We start from the raw sequence: 21,854 nt of genomic DNA, 5'->3' as shown, positions 1-21,854 counted from the left end.
GCTGATAGTTGGGCCTTCGCTGTCAGAGAAAATCCATGACTGCCCGATTGCTCAACGTCAGTAGCACCATAAATTGGAACAGTGAGGAAGAATCATGGGGCACAGATGGGACAATGGAGCCTACTCTACTATTGCCTGAGACATATCAAAGTAAATAAGAGGAACTTTCAATTAACTAGAAAAGTAGAAACTACTTAATTAACTAGAAACAACCCAACCCTTCTCAGACTTTGCTATGAAACTTCCGTGATCTACCTAAACTGTCTGATTATTTCATGTATGTATAAGAAATAAGGGCGGGGCCCTGCACCATAGCCTAGCAGCTAAAATCCTTGCATGTGCTGGGATCCCATATCCTGGCTATCCCACTTCCCATCCAACTCCCTGCACATGGCATGGGAAAGCAGTAGAGGATGGCCCAAAGCCTTGGGACCCTGCACTTGTGTGAGAGACCCCGAAGTAGCTCCTGGATCCTGGCTTCGGATCAGCTCAGTTCTGGCCGTTGTGACCGCTTGGGGAGTGAATCATTGTACGGATAATCTTCCTCTCTCTCCTCCTCTCTGTATATCTGCCTTTCCAATAAAAATAAACAAAAATCTTAAAAAAGGGGGGAGGGGCGATGTGTATGTATCTGTGTGTGGTAAGAAAGTGGGGAGAGAGGGCCCAGTGGCCATGGCCTACTGGCTAAAACTCTCACCTTGAATGTGCCGGGATCCCATATGGGCGCCAGTTCCAATCCCAGCAGCTCCACTTCCCATCCAGCTACTTGCTTGTGCCCTGGGAAAGCAGTGGAGGATGGCCCAAACCCTTGGGACCCTGCACCCATGTGGGAGACCTGAAAGAGGTTCCTGGTTCCTGGCTTTGGATCGGCGCAGCGCCGGCCGTTGTGGTCACTTGTGGAGTGAATCATCGGACAGAAGATCTTCCTCTCTGTCTCTCCTCCTCTCTGTATATCTGACTTTGTAATAAAAACAAATAAATCTTAAAATAAAAAAAAGAAAGAGGGGAGAGAAATAGAGAGGAAGGAAGGGAGGGAGTGAGAAAAAAAGAAAGAAGAGAAAGGAGAAAAAAAGGAGAAAAAGAGACACACAGAGTCTCACACACACACACATTCATATACATGCACAGAACTGAAGCTAAAGGAAGACTCAGTAACTTCATGTGGAGTTGAGCACCTGAGACCTCTGAGAAGTTCATGACAGCCCTCCATCACTCCCTCAAGCAGCAGAGCTGGAGGGCATTGCCAATCACAGGACATGCATCTCCCCCTTAAACACTGGCATCTCACATTTGTCATAATAGATCTTGCATACGCTGAAAATTGGCTGTAGAACATTTCATCAAATTGACACGAAGCAAAATTCCATCCGTCCATTCCCCCATCTGTCATAATTACCTCTGAGGCCTTCTGTTCTGTATTAGTACCGTTGTTATTTCTTAATTTCTTACATGACATTAAAATCATGAAGACCTCCCTGCAAGGGCCACCATATTGTTCTTTTTTTCATTACACTAAAAGTAGACTTTTTTTAAAATTTTTCAGATATAATAAAAATGAAAGCTGAATTAACATGGGTTCTTCAGGCCACAGAGCTGTGCATCCTACATTGAATAACAACTTCATGCCATGTAATACTTCTAGACACTGAGGAGGAAATAGAGTTCATGAGTAAGTAGGGCAGAAATCTCTATAAGGAGGCAAGCTTTCATTCAGGTTGATGTGGGAACGCCTCAACCAGATTCTCCCAGAATGAATTCCTCCTAATTGTGAGCTAAATGGTTTGGTGGGAATGGGCTGCAAGCTCCCTTGTGCTCAAGCTGACTGAGGGCGTGTCCGCTGGCCACAAGTTCTCAGTGCTTTACATGGTTGCAAGGACCTTGTTGGTTAGCAAACACGTGTCATGTTTTTTCTTTTTTTCTTTTTATTGTCTTTTTTCTCTTAACACCCCCCACTAGAAATCATTCACATAATAGTTACTGAATAAGTCTCACCTCCTTGGGTAGTCCAGTTAATTTCAAATCCACACCTGAATTCATAGCATGTGAACAGTGAGCAGATGGAGAACAGACCTCTTCGTATTCTGTAATTCAGACTTGGCTGCAGAGAACATTTTCACACAAGTCCCTACAACTTCCTGGTTGAAATGCTAGCTGAAATGCTGACAACTCTGCCCGAGAAAGAAATGTCATTGGAAGGGACTGGACACGATGGTGTGGCAGACAAGTCTTCTGCCGACAGCGCCTGCATCCTGTATGGGCTCCAGTTCTGATCCCAGCTGCTTCACTCTCAATCCAGCTTCCTGCTAAGGCCTGGGAAGGCAGCAGAGGATGGCTCAAGGCCTTGGGTCCCTGCAATCCCCTGGGAGATCCAGAGGAAGCTCCTGATTCCTGCTTCAGGCCAGCCCGGCTCCGGCTATTGTTACCATTTGGGAAGTGAATCAGCAGATGTAGGATCTCTCTGTGTGTCTGTCCCGCTCCCTCTGTGTAATTCTGTCTTTTAAGTAAAATAAATAAATCTTAAAAGAAATAAATCTTAAAAAAAAAAAGGAACATCATTGCAACATCAAGTGATGCTTGCATCAATCATGGAATTTGTAATATATTTGAAAGTTATTGATGATACTTTGGAAAACTTCTGTGATTTGGTTAGTTATACATTGTTTGATCATTCATTTACAATAATCCAGTTCTACATTCTCCCCTTTATAGTTGGAAGTTCTGTAGGAAGGGTATATCTACAGAGTGTAATTTTAATACCAATCAGTTAACTTAAAGATCTTGCTGTCTTAATTAGTGCTCCTTTTAAGTAAGACTACTTAATTAAATTCTCAGTTCAGCTAAGAAACCTTACACTTTAATCAGTGTCACAATTTTCTTCACAATCAACCTAGATGTCAGTTGCAGTGTTGAGCGGCTGGAGAGGAGAATTCATTCTCACACCATTAATAACTCTGGAGTCAATGAATCCAGGGTGCAGCTCCCTAGCTAGAAAGTTTCAGATCCACTGGGTGCACAGTTGCTATACCGAAAGAGTTCTGCTTTGGAATTCTGGCTGCAGCACTTGCCATCTCATTGACACGAAAAGTGACTCCGCCTTGCTGAAATTCATCCTCTGTTTTTGTTTATTTCTTAATGACTTTTTTTCCCTGGCTTTGAGGATAGGCAGCAATTAAGAATATTCATTATCTTCTGCCCCACATCTCCTCGGTCTCTCCCCAACCCCTCCTTTCCTGTTAGTCATCATCATTTCTCTCTCTGTTCCTAGGAACTGAACACTCATCTTTAGATTCAACAGAACTGGGGATCGTGCAGTATTTGTACCTAGACCTCTCTCTATTTTTAAAATGCATTCATCTGTGTATAGACACCAAGCTTGATTTCAACTGGTGGCAATTATGAATAGTGCTGCAGTGAGCATGGATGTGCATATAAATGGAAAAAAAAAGGATTTCATTTTCTTAGGGAAAAAAGCCCGAAACTAGCTTTTGGATCAAATGGTCCTGTTTTTAATTTTCTGTGCAACCTCCATATTGTTTTCCCTGGTGCGTTGGCTTCCTGTGAGTGATGTACAGCAGAAATACACAAGTTATTCCAGTTATTGATAATGCTGTGTATGCTGAAGGTTTGCTTCAAGAGTACATATTGTGTTTTTAGCATAAATAAGTTCACGATGTAATGCAAATGTAAATTTGCTTGGTTGAGCCATTTCATGGTGTACAGGTATTTCAGAACATCCTGTGGCACACCAAATATGTTTATATTTTGTGGTTATCAATCTGCTTCTAAAATATGAAGTTAAAATGCCTGATGACCTTTGCATTTTCCTCAGCAAAGGCCTGACACAGGGGCCAAGGAGCATTGGCAGAACACAGAAAATACTCGGAGACATTGTTCTTTTTTCCAATCAGCATGTGGCAGGCCCTTTAAAACTGGCAGACTTACCTGTTACTGACCAAAGTCTTCTTTGCTGCAATACCAACAATGTAATGTCCATTTTCTTGTAAAAAATATTAAGGATTGTTTTTTTATATAGTGAGCAAACAAACCACACAGTTTACCTGCCTCCATTTCCCCCAGGAAGCTAATTGATTTCTGCAAGTTAAAATTCTGTGTCTAGAATTGAGGTCTTAAGAAACACAGTATCTTCTTTATAACATAGGCACTGCCTAGGCATTTTCCAAGCATGAAAGCAAAGAATCGCCCTGACAGGATCCTTCTTATATACTTATTTCTCTTTATAAATTATGTCAACTCTTTGTAACTACAAAGTCAAACATCTCTAGACATGAAAATGACCCAAACACAGCTCTGTAGCATCCAGTAGGTATGTCTGTTATTTTTCCTCCTTTTTGGTATCATTACCATTTTATTTGGGTTGCTACTGAGTAACAAAGTTATTGACTAATTTGCTTGAAGTATATTCACACAAAAGCCAAGGGCAAAAGCCAGAGCACATCTCCACTGCTTTTAATCATTGAGAAGGTAGATTCTTCATCGAGATTTGCTGGCTGAGCTACTGATGTGAAAAAACACATCCTTGAGAAAACAGAGCAGAAACCCAGAAGGCAGAAGCTAGTAGCAAGGCCAAGATCCTATAGTGAGTCATGGAGCATGGAGCTGATTGAAAAAAAGAGGAGGGTATTGTTCTCTCAGTAGGACACTTTTGTGGTGTTTGCCTCTGTTTTGTGCTGTTTTGTTTTCCTAAGGGAAGAAGAAGGAGAAATTGAACAATGATCTCATCTGGAGGTTGATTACAATTAAGAGTTCGTCAATGTTCAATCATAGTCATTCATTATTAGCACTAACATAGTGAACGAACAGGCTCAAAAGAGTAAGCTGGCACATGCAAATTGCAGAAGATGAAAATGACCTGCAGTCAGGGGAGGGTTGACGGCTAAGGTCGATGGATTTTGCTGATTTCCTCAGCGAAATCAGCCAATGGCCTGACCACTTGCTTGTTCCTTCTTGAAATATTGCTCTATTGATTTGAGAGAGAGAGAGAAGAGACACAGAGTTTAGCTTCAGACACTTACATCAGTTAGCAGCCAGACCTGGATCAGACCAGAGGGGTCTGGAAGGAAGTCCAAGGGTGAGGAAGTCCAGCCAGGAGCCCAGCTATCTGAGCTATCACTGCGGCCTCCCAGGGTGCACATTAGCAGGATTCAGGGGCAGGAATCAGGACTAAAGCCTGGGCACCCACGTTCGGGAACTTATGCTCAATGCCCTGAATGGTTGGGAAGGTTCTTCCTGATCTGTGGAAGATCACCGCATCAGGCAAGGCAACACATGTTATATTTTCTTGTGTTCAATATTAGTCTCTTCTCTAGTGTAAGTTAAAAAGTTTTCCCCCCAACATGAGACAAGGGATTGCTTGTTATCTCTAGTTAAGGCTGCAGGTGAGAATGAGGTGAAGACAAAGATACCAGGCTCAGAAACAGGAAATATCTGCCTTTGAAACCAGGCAGCTGGCCCCATCCTTCAGGAAGGGAGGGACCCAGGCTCCTCTAGAGAAAGGCATGCACTGACTTGGGGAACTGGGTTCAGAGAATCTCCATGACCAGGGGCCAATCTCACTTAATCCACACTGTTTTACCGTGTTCACCTCTTCACCCGCTCACCTCCGTTTTGATATAACTGCCTCAGTTATGCGTTTCCCAAGAACCTTTACAATTTGCAAATGAAAAACAGAAATATCAAAAACTCACTGGTTTTTAAATCGACAAGTCCTTCACCTTCACGAGACAAACACGTAGAATATTTTAAAGATGTATTTATTTGCAAGGGGCCGAGAGAGGGAGAGAGAGGAGATATATATCTTTTTTTTTTCTTTTAAACATATTTTGTTTTGCTTTATGATATAGTTCCATAGGCTCTGGGGTTGCCCATGCCCTTCCCCAGGGTCCCTTCCCCTTCTCCCCAACTGATTTCCCGTCTAGATTTATAACGGATGTCCTTCATGAGAGGAGATATATATGTGTCTTGCATCTGCTTGTTCACTACTGAAACACAACAGCCAGGGCTGGACCAAAGCTAAGCCAGGAAGTGCCTGATTACTACCTTCCGAGGTGAATTAGCAACAAACTGGGCCAGAAGTAGGGTAGCCAGGATTTGAACTCATACTGATGTGGGTTGTGGGAACCCGTAAGAGGTAACTTGACTGGCTGCACCACCACACCCTAGAATATGGACCTATTTTTTTCCAAGTAAAATGTCTAGTTGTTGTCTAGTTGTCTAGTTTAGTTTGTTCTATGGCTATTTTGCCTTATAAGAGAATTTGTTCTCTGTTCCCAATGAATTATCAACTCAGGCCAAATTTCCTCTCTTCAGCAGACTTCCTGCTCTCTTATTGTAGAAGCAAAAGTTATGTGGAAAACACCTGAGTAAATTTACCATGACTTTTTAAAAATGTACTTTATTTTTGTTGGAAAGGCAGATTTTTAGAGAGAAGAAGAGACATGGAGAAAGATATTCTCTCTACTGGCTTACTCCCCAAGTGACCCAACGGCCAAAGCTGAGTTGATCTGAAGCCAGGAGCTAGCAGCTTCTTCAGGGTCAGCCACAGGAGTGCAGGGTCCCAAGGCTTTGTGCCATCCTCAGCTGCTTTCTCAGGTCCCAAGTAGGGAGCTGGATGGGAAGCAGAACAGATACAGCAGGAAGGACACAGATGGGCTCCTATATTGGATTCCAACAAAGGCAAGGTGAGGATTTAGCTACGCAGCCATTGCTACAGGGCCCATGTCAACTTTTAAACAACTGCGTGCAGCGAGGCTTTTGAAAGATAAAGAAATTCTGAGACTGGAAAGTGAACAGATTGAACAGAGCTTGTAAAGCGATGCAAAATAGGAAAATTTATAACCAACCTAAGGCAAGATTTGCTGTGTAAAAATACATTGATCATTAAAGATGAAATATACACAGTTTAATATTGTTAATTCTGAACAAATGGAAACACCTTCTGGTATGTGAATTGTTCTTGTTTCTGTACTTTCACATAAAAAAAATGATTTTAACAAGCATACAAAAATATTCCCCACAGCCCACAGACAAAAACTAATCAGAAAAGCAATGCGGTATTATTTCTAGGAAGATGTGATTGTTGCTCTCTGAGAAGGTCCATCAAACTCATTCCATGCCGTAGAAGTGTATTTTACAACCTTCTTCCTCTTTGCTTCTTGTTTTTAATATTCTGGTAAATTCAGTGTGTTTGCGCGGCATTACCTGCTCACAGCATTCCTTTTCACGTTTGGGTGAGTCTGAACTTACCTAAGTGATGTACATGTGCTTTCTAAATGGGAATGCTAGTGTGCCAGTTGCTAGTGGCACCAACTGGCAAGGAATCCTGTCTTCTTTCCCAAGGCAGCAGGGTATGTGCCACACCTGGCCACACACCCTCTGAGGGTTTTCCTAGTGAGAATTGTCCTGCTCTGCCACCATCACACTTTATTATCTGCAGTGCACAGATAGGAAGATGAAAGGCAGGTGCCTGCTATGCAATTTTCCTGATACCCCATGAGGTCTGAACACTTCAGGATGGGCTCCTGCTCAGGCCAAGTCAGTTTTACACTCAAAAAACTTCAAATCTCCTTTTTTTTTATTGTCTTTCAACACACAAATAGGATAATGCATTTGCAGGATGGAAGAACACTTAGAAAGCAAAGCAAAACAAAACAGAAGCCCTTTTCCTTAAAAGCTGCTGTCTTCCCAGGATACCATTTTCACATTAAATAAAGACACAAAGAGTGAAGTGCGCTTAAAATCTCCCACATACGCTGGAAATACAATCTCCAGAAATGCATGCATGCAATAAATAGCACAAACAAAGGCTGTAAGTCATCATTATGGGAAGATGGAAATTAAAGCACCGAAGACAGGTAATCATGAGTCAGGGCAGGTGCACATCAGGGCAGCATTGAGAAAACAGGAGTTTATTTTTCGCAAATGTGTTTTTGCTCTTAAGTCTTTTTTGATTTTTCTTTTTTTTTTTTTGTCCCCATGATAAAACCAGTAAGTTGCCTACTTTATTTCAACTGCAATACATGCCTTGTTTAAACATGATGAAATTGGGTATCTGTTTCCACAGATTCCTTCAAGTCTTTTGGGAATCTGAGGTAGCTATGTATCAGGGTTTTGTCCTCAGGTTACCAGGACAATTGCCAAACACATTTCCAAGTGCCAGGCTTTACAAGGTGCTTAAGATAGCCTGCCCGATTACCTGAGTTCCAGTTTGGCTCGCAATGAAAGCTGGAAAAATCACTGAGGAATTTTTCAGTGTTGCAGTTCGGGCTGTTACAGACCTTATCTAATAGTTGATTACAGTCAGAAAACAGAGCACATTCTAAGCCAAGATTCCACACCATCCCCAACCTTGTCTCTAGCAGAACGGCCACTTTGAATTCTTTTGCCAATTTCATACATTTCTAACAGCCAGAGGATTGTTTCTTAAATCTGATTTTTATGCCAGCAGCACAATTTCCTCCTCCGTTAAGTAGGACGGATTCATCCCAGAAGCAACAATGGCTGCTTCCCTGCCTAACTCGAGCATGACAGATTAAGCTTCATGCAGACCAGTAAATGCCATCTCCCTACTCTAAGACTGTGCCGAGGTAAATGAAGCCAGCCGACGGGCCACTGCCTTCAGGGGCAGCCAGCCCAACAGGCCTGATGGAGGGAGCTGCGTGCAGACTGGGACTGGGCACTAGCTGGAATCAGGTGACATGCCTCATTGAGGGTGTTTCCAGGCGAATTTCTCGCCTCCAAAAGGGGCCGCTTCAGGATAGCTGTCTTGTCCAATGTTTGACAGAAAGCAGGCACTTTGCACATGTTTGCCGAATAGCAGAGAGAAACATGGGAGCCGAGTAACGGATGCTTTTCGGATCTTGCCAGAAAAAATGCTGTTATTCCTGGCAAAGTGGTGTGGTGACACTGACTTAAAGAGTAGCTAAGGAAAAAAAATGGAATTAACAATTAACGGAAGAGTGAATTGGTCCACTACATGAGAAAGTGATTTTTGACTGGCAAAATGGCATTCGCAATATATACTAGACTTCTAGACACTCTTTAGGGGCCTGTGCGTGGCATGAAGAGAAAGAAACTTGCTCCCAGAATTATGAGGAAAACCATTATTCGGATAGCTGTGAGGGACAGCTTAAAATGCTATCAAGTTTTTGCTCCTCAGATATCAGACATAGAACTCTGCAAGCATTCCTGGGCTCTTTTCATTCTCTTGACACAGAAATAGAATCTGCCTATGGATGTCAGAAACAGACCGAGCCCAACAGCACAAAAGCATGACTTGTACTGTCCTCGCATCTGTGTAATTGGAGGCTATTATACTTGACTCTTTGGCAACTCCATGAGTGTATTTGTCATTTATTCCCTTTCTGCAGGTGCAAAGAAGGCTACCAGGGAGTCCGTTGTGATCAATTTCTGCCGAAAACTGACTCCATCTTATCGGATCCAAGTAGGTCAAGCTTTTTTTTTCTTCTTCTTCTTCTCTCTCCTGCTGGATGTAGGCAGTCCTTTCCCCCGGCAATGGTTATTAACTCAGCTGAGGGCTGTATTTTGCCCCTGTGGCTTTGGGTCTCTGAAAGCTGCTGAAGTCAGAGGCTGATGACAGATGTTCATGTTCAAAACATGCTCCATGTTAATATGTCTCACTCCTCTGCAGCCATGGGGCTGTCTTCCAGTTCCCACATTTACTCTCTGCTATGACCCCCCAGTGGGTCCTCTTCCTACCCTGCCAACTCCAGGACACAAAGAAGGCTAGAAAGAAATAACCAACCCTATTATTTATCCAAAAAGTGTTGTGAAAACTACGGTATCATGTTGGGGTTTGCACTTTGGCCGGTAATTTGTGACAGTGCTAAGCCTGTGAATGTTTACTTATTGAAGCGTGGAAGTACATAATCTCACATAAGAACTTTTCAAAAATCTTTCGAAGTCTCAATTTGAGCCACACAATTTGCATATCAGCATTTTCTGTCCTAAGGACAAATTATTTTTTTCTCCATTATGAAAGAAGTTAATTTGCCACTGAAAAAAATATTCCCAGTCATTACTTTAGATTATATATGGAGTCAAAGTAACTTTCCATACTAAATATCCCAAAGCTGGTCAAATGTGAAATTTTTACACAATCTGTAAATAGTCAGCTCTTCTGACAGCTGCTACAATTGAATTGCTACTAAAGTGAGGAGGGATTTTATTGAATCGGCAGTTTAGTTCAGTGAGGATAATGACAAGCAATTCTAAATCCTAAAGGCAATGCTACAGCTTTCTGAATAAGGAAGCGCACGACACAGACTTGAGCAAAATATTCTGCATTGACTAAAACAAAAGTTGCCCTGCGTTTTAGTGTACGGTGACCATGCGTTGAACAAACCCTGCTACCTTTCAGTAACTTTTTAGAATATATCTTTGCATTCTGCTTCCATCTGCTTTTTCCATGTAAATGGGAAGTGCCTTAAAAAGCCAAAGTTTCTCTTTGATGTATTTGTTTGGTATTGGCTGGGTAAAGGCCTCTGTTCCAGGCAGAAGTGTAACTCCTCTGGAGGAAAGCTGCATCCATGCATGTGCAAAAGCTAGCAGCCAACCCGAGATCTGTGCCTTAGAATGTGGGCGGCTCCAATGCTGGTGGCAGGAGCCTTTTGCATGTTGTCTATGGCTCAATGTTGTCCACTTCCTAAGCTACTATTGGAAGCGTATCGTTGAAACATCAGGAACTTTGCAAACTGAGGCCTTTTCCCCTCTCCCCCTCCTTTCCTCCTTCCATTGTTTCTCTTTTCTTCATGTTTACTGTTGCTTTAACTTCTCCTTTTCTTTTTATTTCTTCCTTGTCTCTTTTCTTTTCCCCCTTTTCTCCTTTCTTTCCCTGGTTTTGTTGTTTACTCTCTACCTTTTAGGCTTCCTTCCTCCCTGACTCTATTCTCCTTTTTCCTTCCTTCTTTCATTTTTCTTCAGAGTGTCTATGGAGTGCAGGATACTAGTCAAGGCTTTGCATATGGCACAGCATGGCTATAATAATCTCTTTAAACAAACTACTCAAACATTGCTATTCTGTTGAATATCAAGTCTGACACTGCAACAGTTGGGAATGAGGCTGCCCTATATATTAGGCACTTTCCCATGGGGAAAAGTAAACCCATATTCACAGTGGCCCATCCCTGAAAACTTAGGCCTTTGATGCATAAAAATAGTTTATACAGTTTTATTTGTTGTAGTAGCAGCATTTAAATATTCCATAAATAACCAACAACGGGGTTATGTTTAACAAAATGTCATATGGTACATCTACCATTCTCAGTTAAATATCTATTAAAATGACAGCTGTATGAGATTGTGTCTATTACATAAAATCACAGAATACATTATTTGTATACAAGATTTCAAAAAGGATAGCCCTTTGTCCAAAAGGGTGGTGAAGAAACACAATAAAAATGCTCAAAATGGATTTTCAGTATTCAGGTTGTGGAATTATATGAAGTCCTTTCCTTCCTCCCCTTGTTTTCTGTAAATAGCATATTACAATGTGAGAATGAATTATGCCAAATACATTGAAGTGGAAAAATAGGAACTCATGGGTTTGTCCCTGATAGAAAGTTTAAATGGGGTGGGGGTTGGGGGCAGGTGGCTTCCATTTTTCTATGCATGTACAAATGCATAGCTTGTCATAGCAGTGTTTTCTGAGCATCTGTGAGGGGCTGGCTCACCTTTGTTAACACAAAGGATGCAGAGTCTGAGCACCCCACACAGCATGAGGGAGACACGCATGTATAAGCATGAACATGGATGAATGTGGTGTCCCATTTAGCCCTGTGTGACCCTGGTCGCTTGATTTGGCTCCTAAGCATCAAGCTTTCTTTCTGAGCAACTGCATTAATCCCCCTAGGCATCTATCGTACCAACCCTGGCAAAGAATCAGTATCTGGTAAATGTCAGCTCACCCACCTTGCTCATGATTGTAACTGTGACTCATAGGTATTTAAAGGTTGTATGTACCGTGCTCTGTGCCCTCGAGCGCCTCCTAAATCATGTCACCAACCCCTCACAATCACCGCCTTGCCAGCAGTGGACAGCAAATGGGCCAGATTTCATGGATGAGGACATGAGACTGCAGAGATGCTAAATAAACTTGCTGAGGTCACGAGGCTGTTTAACGCTGGATCCTGACTTGCATGTGGAGTAAATCTAGACCTCGAGAGCCCCCTGATGCGGGCTCTTTCTCCCCTCCCCTAGAACCTTTCCTCCTCTGGTTATTTTCCACAGGACATTTATCACTCTAAATTTCACTGAATGAAACTCAATGACCTGCGGCAGACATTATTCTAAGGAACAATATTTGCACAATTTTCATATCTTAATGCAGCAACTTGAGCTTCCATGGAGATTTAAATCCCTAATGAAATTTCCTTGTCAAAATTCTTGCTGAAGGATTGTTTAATTTGCTGCCCATGATATCTTTGGAATGACTCTGTGCTCAGGAAATAAGCTTCCCTTCAACACCCTCTCTCCATTTTTCATCTTGTGCCCTCCCCCCACTTGCTTCTCTTCTCTTCTCCCTCCCTGTTTTCCTAATGCATGCATGCTGCTTAGGGAATTTCAAATTAACACGGAGCTAGAAGCCTCTGCTGTTTGCTTCTCCCTCAAGCAGAGGAGAATTTTCAGAAATGTGCATTTTTGTGAAAAAAAAAAAAAACAACAACAACATGAAATCAAACCTCAGATCACATTTGTGTACTTGGAGAAATGGTGTGTGAATGCCCTTTGGGTAATGTTATCATAAACTTAGGCTGAATTCCCAGACTCAAAACCTGTGTCCTATGCATGCAGCTTTTGATTTGTCCCACAAGTCACATTGAGAAGAATAAGCAGAAGCTGGCAGGCCATGAAGTGAGTGCATTTTGGTGATGGTCAAGAGAACGTGGAGGGGCCAACACCAACCTCTGTATCTGCATGATGCTGTGGGCAGCCCTGTCCATCAATAGCAACTGGCAGCGTTCAGGAAGCCTTGTACTCTTCTTGACTGTTTCTAACTCATTGCTTCTGAACAATCTTGCTCTTTTAATGCTATAGTTCCTTGCCCTCTGTTCAGTTCACAATCATGGTAAGGGTTTAGGGTTCCTATCACACCAAACCAAGATTGTGTGGCTCAACTTTCCTGGAGTAATCAAGAGTTCAAAGAATAAATCCAGCATAGCATGTGATTCGAGCTCCAGAGAGAGCATCAGGAAGAAAGATGAACCAGTTCCTGTGGCCCCACAGGAGTCCCAGAGTCAGCTAATGCAACCAGTGGGGCAGCGTCCCCTTCTTTGTATACCAAAAAGCCCTTGGGAACACTCCTGCCCTTGGTGTCTGAGGCGTCAGGCCTTCTGATCCTGAAGCTTCCCCAGCACACTTGAGAATAGCCAGAAAGTTCCATGGTGGAGGCAGGTGCCTGGGCAGCAGTTTGCTATGCAGACTCAAGAGGCTTGCTGAAAGAGAATTGTAAGGAAGCTAACTTTCAGGAGATCAATGCTCTACTCTGTTGCCTATCTTGAATTGTGTAATACATAGAAGCATGTGTGTTCCACATGTCAAAAATAAGTTGGGAAGGTATAATGAAAGTACAAGAATCAAAGAATCTGCTTTTCATTTTGGTTCTCATTTCACTGCTCTTCGCAGTGAAGCCTTATGCAAGTCACAATGTCATGGAGCCTTCATTTCTGTATCAGTAGAAGGATTCGCTGGCCATCCTGGTTACAAGTAGATGCCAACCCTCAGTGAAAAGAAACCAGGCCTTGTAAGTTTGAAGTGGGGATCCCGGGGGACAGCCAAAGTAATACGTTTGTTTATTCACTCATGCATTTATCTCTTCTCCCCAAGTAGTTAAGCATATATAGTAAATACCATGTTGTGCAACCAAGCAATGATAATAATATTCCGGGGTCTTACTTGGCTCTAGCATTTAGAGCAAAACACTGTTAGAGATAGCGGCTCAGTGGTTTGAGTTGCTGCCTACAATGGCAACATCCCACATCAGAGCACCTGTTTGATCTCTGCCTACTCTGCTTCTGATCAGCTCTCTGCTAATGTGCCAGGGAAGGCAGCCAAAGATGACCCAGGTGCTAGGAATCTTGAAACCCACGTGGGGGGACCCAGATACAGCTTGTAGAGTCCTGGCTTACAGCCATTTGGAGTTTCAATCAGTAAATGCAAGATCTCTCTCTGACTCATTGTTTTACTCTGTATTCCAAATATAAGTAAACCTTTAAAAACGGAACATTATACACCAGGCAAATTGGAAGTTTCTCTCTCATTATTTCCAATGCTAGGCTCTGTGTTAGGTGAGGGCTCTTGCTCTATGGATAGCTTCTTCCTAGGGTGTCCTGAAATGATGAGGAGCCATACATTTCTCTGAAGCCTCTTTTGCAACGGCATGCATCTCATTCATGAGGGCCTCATGACCTAATCATCCCAAAGGCCCCATTACATGAAATGACCACCGCTTTAGGGAGAGGAGTACATTCAGATCACAGCACTCTCTGTCAATAAACTCATAGTTGTAAGTTATATTTATTTGACTAATAGGCTTCAAAGGATTTAAGGTCTAGGATAGATTGAAAAGGTTTCTTTCCTTCAAGATCTAACAGATTGGCACTACACACATTGCTTACTCTTAATGAGCTCTGGTTTTCTCCTTTCTAAATTACTGTATTAAAAGACTCTAACAGACCCAGCTATTGCTGGGATGAAATAAAATGGTGAGAGCTACATAAACGTTATCTATTATTAACATGATCCATTTTGTTATTTTTTTCTACCACCTACACAGAGTATAAGGAACTGAGAAAGGTGTTGCCAGAGATTCAAAACAGGTGGGACCCATTACCTGACCTCAAATATTTCCAGTTGTATAGGGGAAATTTTAAAAAAAAGTACAAACAAGTGCAAAGAAAGACACAAATAAGAGACAGGTTAAGCAAATGTTATACAAACGAAAGAGCAGCAATATTTCACTTGAGGTAGAATGGGGGAGCTAGGTTGTTGAGGATAGGTTTTCTCCAGAAGGGAGCAATGCACTGAGCATTGGATGTTATGGTTCCAAACTGTTGTACAGGCTGCGCCTTCTCAATTTATGGGTCAGTTCAGGGCAGAGAGTGAAGGGCCCTCAATGGCGATGTACAGCATAGTTCTGGGAAGGAAACCTTTGTTACTCAGTCAGAGAAAAGGCAAGGCTCCAAGGGAAGGCATGCCCTGGTGTGTCGCTGTCCCGCAGCGATGGACTTGGTGCACGGAGCGATAATAACACGCGTGGACTTGATGGTTGAAAGCCGACGTTTATTAGTAGCATCTGACTTTATACACTGAGGGTCATATGGGATAAGGGAGGAGGTATTGAGCTTATCAACAAGACCCATCAACTCTTTCTATACTTTTGTTTGGAACTCTTTTGTATGTTCCACCAAGTGTTCTCATTCGCATGCTGTCCACTCAACTGTTATCATACAAATGATACCCATTTAGCTATCCAAATGGTACCAACTCAGCTGTTTTTATACAAATGTTATCCTATCCGTGGTAATCCTGTGCTTGATGACTTTCTAGGATCACAATGTCCCTTTACATCAGTGTGTTACCCCATACTCCTGGAGTGATTCGTTGTTTTCAGGCTGGCATCTTTGGGACCTCTGCATCATTACTCTGCCTTCCAATAGCCACATAAACCTAGTTTGCAGAATGGATTTATATATGAGTTTGTTACTCCTAGTATTATTATTACATATTATATATGTTTTTAGTTTTGAATGAGAAAGAGTAACAGAGAACTACCTGATTTTCACCATAGCCCCATGAATCTCACCTGCCAGGTCTGTCCGACTCATGACATTGCCGTACATTTAATTGCTGTTGTCTGCAACTCTACTCATTTCTGTTGTGTTAAAGTTATATGCCAAGCATAGTTGCAGAAGCCCACCAATTTAAAAAAGTTCAGAAAAAAAAAATTTTGTTTGCAAGAAAGAGTATTCAATAAGTACCTGATGCAGAGATAACTTTTGAATATATTTTTGTAAATTCTTTTGCCTTTGCTTAAAAGCATGTTGAAACAAACATGTTGAAAACATAGCTGATAGATGAGAGGAGGCGTGTCAGTCCTTGCCTCCTACAGCTCCCGTCCTGGCCTCTGCCTCTCTAGCTCAGTAGCAGCCACTTCCTAAGGATTGGATGATCCTGATCAGGGTCTGTTGGGTAGGCCTTACGTTAACTCCCGCCCAGTTCTGAGTACCTCTAGATGGTCCCAGACCATGTACAGACTGATGAACACCACTGAATCAAGCTGCTCTGGGTGAGCAGGCCAGCCAGGTGTCTCACCAGGCTCTCAGAATTAGATTAATTTAGTTATTTAATTTTGCCACACGTGTACTCTGCTATTTATCAAATGTATTCATGTATACTTATACAAAGTTATAATTGATCTAAAATTTGTGATCGTGGCATAGTTTGAGATCAGAAACCATGTTTTTAAACCAGGGTTAAAACAATGCCCCAACAGAGTTTATTAAATGGTCCACGGTGCCCTCATCAATTTTGGTAACCTTATTATATACTCTGTAATTATGCATGATTGCTACTATTTGCAAACCAGCTCTATATATAGCACATACATATATACACACACATGTATATATATATATATATATTTACAGAGAGAGAGAGAAAACATATGAGTATTTCCAGAAATGTAAAGTTTACATCAGAAGTTTGGTTACATATAATATTTTAGAGTAGCATACTATGTTAACAAGTTGCCATTGTATGCTTAAAATAAAATTTAGGATTCAAACAGTAGGAGAATTTTACAAAAGCCATATTTCAATTTACTCGACAATCACTAACTGTAATATCCAACAAAGTCATACAGCAAGCTCAGAGTTCCACAGAAGTATAAACAAGAGATAAAAACAATAATTGTATAATAAGATTTCTACTTCATACATTTGTTTTACCTCTGAAGCACAAGATATATGTTCCTTTGAATTAATAAAAATTAAAAAAAACTATGAGAGTATTGCAAAATGTTTGTGGAAAGTGAAATTACATCTTTTGATTTCATTTTTATGACTTTTTAAAAGTAATCTCACATATGGTATGAATAAGGTAATTTAAAACTTACCATCTAGCCTAGCATATTTATAAAATGAAAGGTACATGTTTAAAGGATAAAAATAAATGTAAAATTGCACTGAAAAAAATATACAAACAAACAACATGAACGTTCAAATTTATACAGTGTACTTGCGTACACTTACCTAGAGGTTTAAGACATAACTTAATGGCGATACAATGCAACGTGCAGTCAGATGATACCATGTTGTCTTTGTAATACACTTGTATTGAATATATTTATGAAAGCGAAAATTTCATTAAATATTTAAATTTTGTCAACAGATACAGTTTTGATGATTACATGTAATTGTTAGACAGCCTTGTGCAGTAGACTAATTTCTTCCATTGCAGTGAGGGAGAAACTGAAACAAAGATACAGGAATTGATTTGCCTGAACACACACATTTCCAAAGTGCATAACTGGCCATTCACTTGCATAAGCTGTGAAAGACTAAAGGTGAAGAAACCATCTTTCCCAGAATTCCATTACAGTTCCTCCCATGGTTCTCTCCTTTTAAGCATGATTACATTTTTTTTAAAGATTCATTTATTATTATTGCAAAGTCAGATATATATAGAGAGGAGGAGAGACAGAGAGGAAGATCTTCCATCTGATAATTCACTCCCCAGACAGCCGCAATGGCTAGAACTGCGCCGATCTGAAACTAGGAGCCCAGAGCCTCTTCCGGATCTCCCATGTGGATGCATGGTCTCAAAGCTTTAGGATGTCCTCGTCTGCTTTCCCAGGCCACAAACAGGGATCTGGATGAAAAATGGGGCCACTGGGGTTAGAACTGGCACCTATATGAGATCCCGGAGCATTCAAGGTAAGGTCTTTAGCCTCTAGACTACCGTGCTGGGTCCCATGATTACTTTTTTTTTTGTTAAGATTTATTTATTTATTTTTTTTTATGGCAAAGTCAGATACACAGAGAGGAGGAGAGTTAGAGAGAAAGATCTTCCATGCAATGATTCAGTCCCCAGTGACCACAATGGCCAGAGCTGAGCTGATCGAAAGCCAGGAGCCAGGAACGTCCTCCAGGTCTCCCACATGGGTGCAGGGTCCCAAGGCTTTGGGCCGTCCTCGACTGCTTTCCCAGGCTACAAGCAGGGAGCTGGATGGGAAGTGGAGCTGCTGGGATTAGAACCGGCGTCTGTATGGGATCCTGGGCATGTTCAAGGCAAGGACTTTAGCCGCTAGGCCAGTGTGCTGGGCCCTCCCTCACTTTATGATTACTTTTGATGTAACTTTTCTGACTCTTGGGCCACCTGAGAACTGAGATGTCCCCAGTGTACCCTTGTACCGTGGGCCAGAGGAAGAAGGGAGAACAGATTTGGTGTCCTTGAATTATCCCTACAGCCACAGTCACGGGTGTAGCACCATACTATGGTCCTCAGTGTGGGCCAAGGGAAGGCCATGTGTGCTCACTTGGTGATCAGATATCTGTGGTTTGAAAGCCTGCATCTCGTGATTCCCTGAAGGAGAAATCCAGCAGTGCTTTCCTCCCAGTCCTCAGGGTACCTGCTGTTGTGGTTGGTGTTTCCTTTGAGAGATGCTTTGTTCCTGGTCCACCTGCTCAGGGAGTCTGGGAAACCAGGATGGGGATTCAGGTTCCACTCCTCCAGCAGTGCCCCAGCCCCAAACTTCTCCATTCTCAGAGATCATAGAAAGCTTCTTGCTACTCAAATTAGGTCAATCAGCAATTCAGTTTATTTTTATATGCTGTTTTGCATTGTTTATATTTTGCTTATATTTGACATATTACATACGAGTGAAGATGGAGCCCCCTTCTCAGAGCATATATTAGTGTACGTTCCTTCCAACTTTATAACAATAATTTGCTAAGCCCCCCCCCCATGGAAAACAATCAAAGGAGACAACTCTTTTATAAATATTTCAATGGCTTTTTCACATCGAAGTTTCCCAGTGGTGCCCTTTTGAGTAGTATAAGGAAGCATTGAAAGAACAATGATGGAAAATGTGGCCCGCAATACCTACAGATTAAAGTCAAAGAAACAGTTACCACAAAACCAGTGGGTCCTCTCACCCCGAGAGAGTCTGGGTCATCCAATATTACCATGTTACTCATTCTCATGGCTTTCTGAGCTTCGTCTTTATAGTCCGCTTTGGATAAATTCCAATTACATCCAGTCATATACAGCGCATGGCTACACAGTTAGAAGCAATCTCTACAAAATGTATGCGAAACGGTAATGATTTTCACGTGCGTTAGTTAAACACATTGCATTCCATGCCCTGCAGCTTTTACATTTTGGAAGTAAATAGCAGGATTACCTGATTTCTGTGTTGTTGTTGTTGTTGTTTAATTATGTCAGTACTGGGGTCAGCACAGCACTACACACAGAGCTACTTGTTAGAGGACAACAGAACTGTAATAATGGAAGATGATAGAGCAAGGTCACTCCTGTGTGATTGGCATGACATGCAAGAGTTTGAGCTCTTACCATCTTGATTTCTGGCTTGAAACTACCCTCTTTCAGTTTCACTCAGTTTTTGAAAACTGGATACACATATTGGAAATAATTTCTCTTAATGTGGATTATAAAGTGTGAATGGAGAAGTATAAAACTCGTCCGCATTGTTGGCCATAATCAGAGACATGGGGGTACGGATTTTCTCTTAGTACCAAGGCTGTGTTTCTCATTCTAAGAGAGGGACTTTCACGGAACGAGGACTTACTACACACCAATGTTGTGCATGGCCCTTGGCTGTACTTCCCGTTTATTACTCACTTTAATTATAGTAATTTTGCAGTACAGGAAAGAGAGAGAATTTGATTAGTCCATCACAATAATCAGTCACTGATCATTTAAATTCTGATCTTTGTATTCGTCAGTTACCCTTTAAAGTGCTAGCTGATAAAATTTTGCCAAAAATGAATTTGTTGCATAAGGAGATTTTTTTAAATTAATTTTTTATGCTTCATAAGAAGTCAGAAGCAAGACATTTTCCATTATTTCCTGGAATAAGTATCTCCCTTAGGTATCATCAATAGTATGATTAAAAATGCAAGATAACTGGTGGAATGTGTAGTCACAATGGCTTAGACAACCCCAAGTTCATGATCTAGTTCTTGACATACAGTAAGCACAGGAGAACTTGCTGGCAGTTCAAACACATTTGTCCATTTTTCACTTAATATGAAGATTAAGTTTTGAAGCATCAGATTAAGCCAACTATGACAGCCTTCCTGATGGCAATACTGGTTCAAATCCTGGCTGTATGGCTCCCAGTCTAGTCTCCTTTTAATTCACATGGGAAAAGAGTAGAAGATGGCCCAAGTATTGCCACTGATGTTGGGCACTAGGATGGAGTTCTTGGCTCCTGGCTTCAGCTTGACTCAGCCCTAGCCGTTTCCATAGCCATTTGGGGGGTGAGCCGCTAATGAATTCTCTCTCTCTCTCTCTCTCTGAAGCTGGTTTTCATGTAAATAAAACTTAATTTTAAGAATTTAATTTTTTGGGCCCGGCGCGTTGGCACAAGTAGTTAAGGTCCTCGCCTTGCACGCCCAGGATCCCATATGGGTGCCGGTTCTATCCTGGCAGCCCCGCTTCCCTTCCAGCTCCCTGCCTGTGGCCCGGGAAAAGCAGTCAAGGACGGCCCAAAGCTTTGGGACCCTGCACCGGTGTGGGAGACCTGGAAGAGGCTCCTGGCTTTGGATCGGCATAGTATCGGCCCATTGCGCTCACTTGGGGAGTGAATCATCAGACGGAAGATCTTCCTCTCTGTCTCCCCTCTCTGTATATCTGCCTTTCCAATAAAAAAATAATAAAAATAAATCTTTAAAAAAAAAGAATTTAATTTTTTTTGAGAACTAGCATACTTCCTTCTGAATTTCTGATTTCCTTTACTTTTGATTCTCTGTAAGTAAGTCTTGGTTGTTCAGTTTTTCACTTTTTTTTTTTTTTTTTTTGAATCTTAGAAACCTCATCCGTTAAGGGCCATTTTGGGGAAGAATCAACAGAACCTATCTGGCAGATAAACACTTGATATTCACTAGACCTTATATCATGATCTTTTCAATCCCAGTTTTACCTGTTGCTTTTATTATTAATTATTTAAGATTTATTTATTTTTATTGGAAAGTTAGATTTCTAGAGAGAAGGAGAGACAGAAAGATCTTCCACCTGCTGGTTCCCTCCCCAAGTGGCCATGACAACCAACCTGAACCAATCTGAAGCCAGGAGCTTGTTCAAGGTCTCCCACGTGGGTGCAGGGTCCCAAGATTTTGGGCTGTCCTTGACTGCTTTCCCAGGCCACAGGCAGGGAGCTGGATGGGATGTGGACATGAACTAGTGGTGCCCATATGGGATCCTTGTGCATGTAAGGCAAGGACTTTAGCCACTAAGCTACTGCTCTGTGCCCTTTTCTTGTTGTTTTGTCATCATAGTAAGAGTAGGATTACACTTTTAAGAAATTTCCAAATCTCGGGTATAATCCATTCAGTGCTCCAATAATCCATTCCATACTCAAAATTTTGTGGATAACCTGTAAGTGCTGACCCTCAACTGAGAGTGAACAATAAAGAACTTAACATCCAAATGAATATCTGTGTAGAGTGAACTGACTCAAATACAAGCAATGAATGCTAAGGGTCTATTGCACACCAGGACAGACACATTGCCAGGTCCATTCATATATTCATGAGCTGTATAGATTCTGTGATAATCCTTGTACAAGTACACATGAA

General features: G+C 41.7%; 1 protein-coding gene across 7 annotated transcripts in view; it reads left to right on the top strand.

Moving 5' to 3' along the window:
• The window catches only part of NRG3 (neuregulin 3), a 931,214-nt gene that overhangs the window by 719,448 nt on the left and 189,912 nt on the right, over window positions 1-21,854 (top strand). For all 7 annotated transcript variants that reach the window (XM_040970440.1, XM_040970439.1, XM_040970435.1 and 4 more), the window contains exon 3: window positions 9,387-9,460. In XM_040970440.1, coding sequence (XP_040826374.1) covers window positions 9,387-9,460 — 74 coding nt within the window. The remainder of the gene's footprint in view (window positions 1-9,386; window positions 9,461-21,854) is intronic.

The sequence above is a fragment of the Ochotona curzoniae genome, unplaced genomic scaffold (assembly GCF_017591425.1).
Source record: "Ochotona curzoniae isolate NIBS_2020 unplaced genomic scaffold, NIBS_Ocur_1.0 scaffold_4763, whole genome shotgun sequence".
In the NCBI taxonomy this organism is placed as follows: domain Eukaryota; kingdom Metazoa; phylum Chordata; class Mammalia; order Lagomorpha; family Ochotonidae; genus Ochotona; species Ochotona curzoniae.
This window is presented reverse-complemented; position numbering and strand designations above follow the sequence as displayed.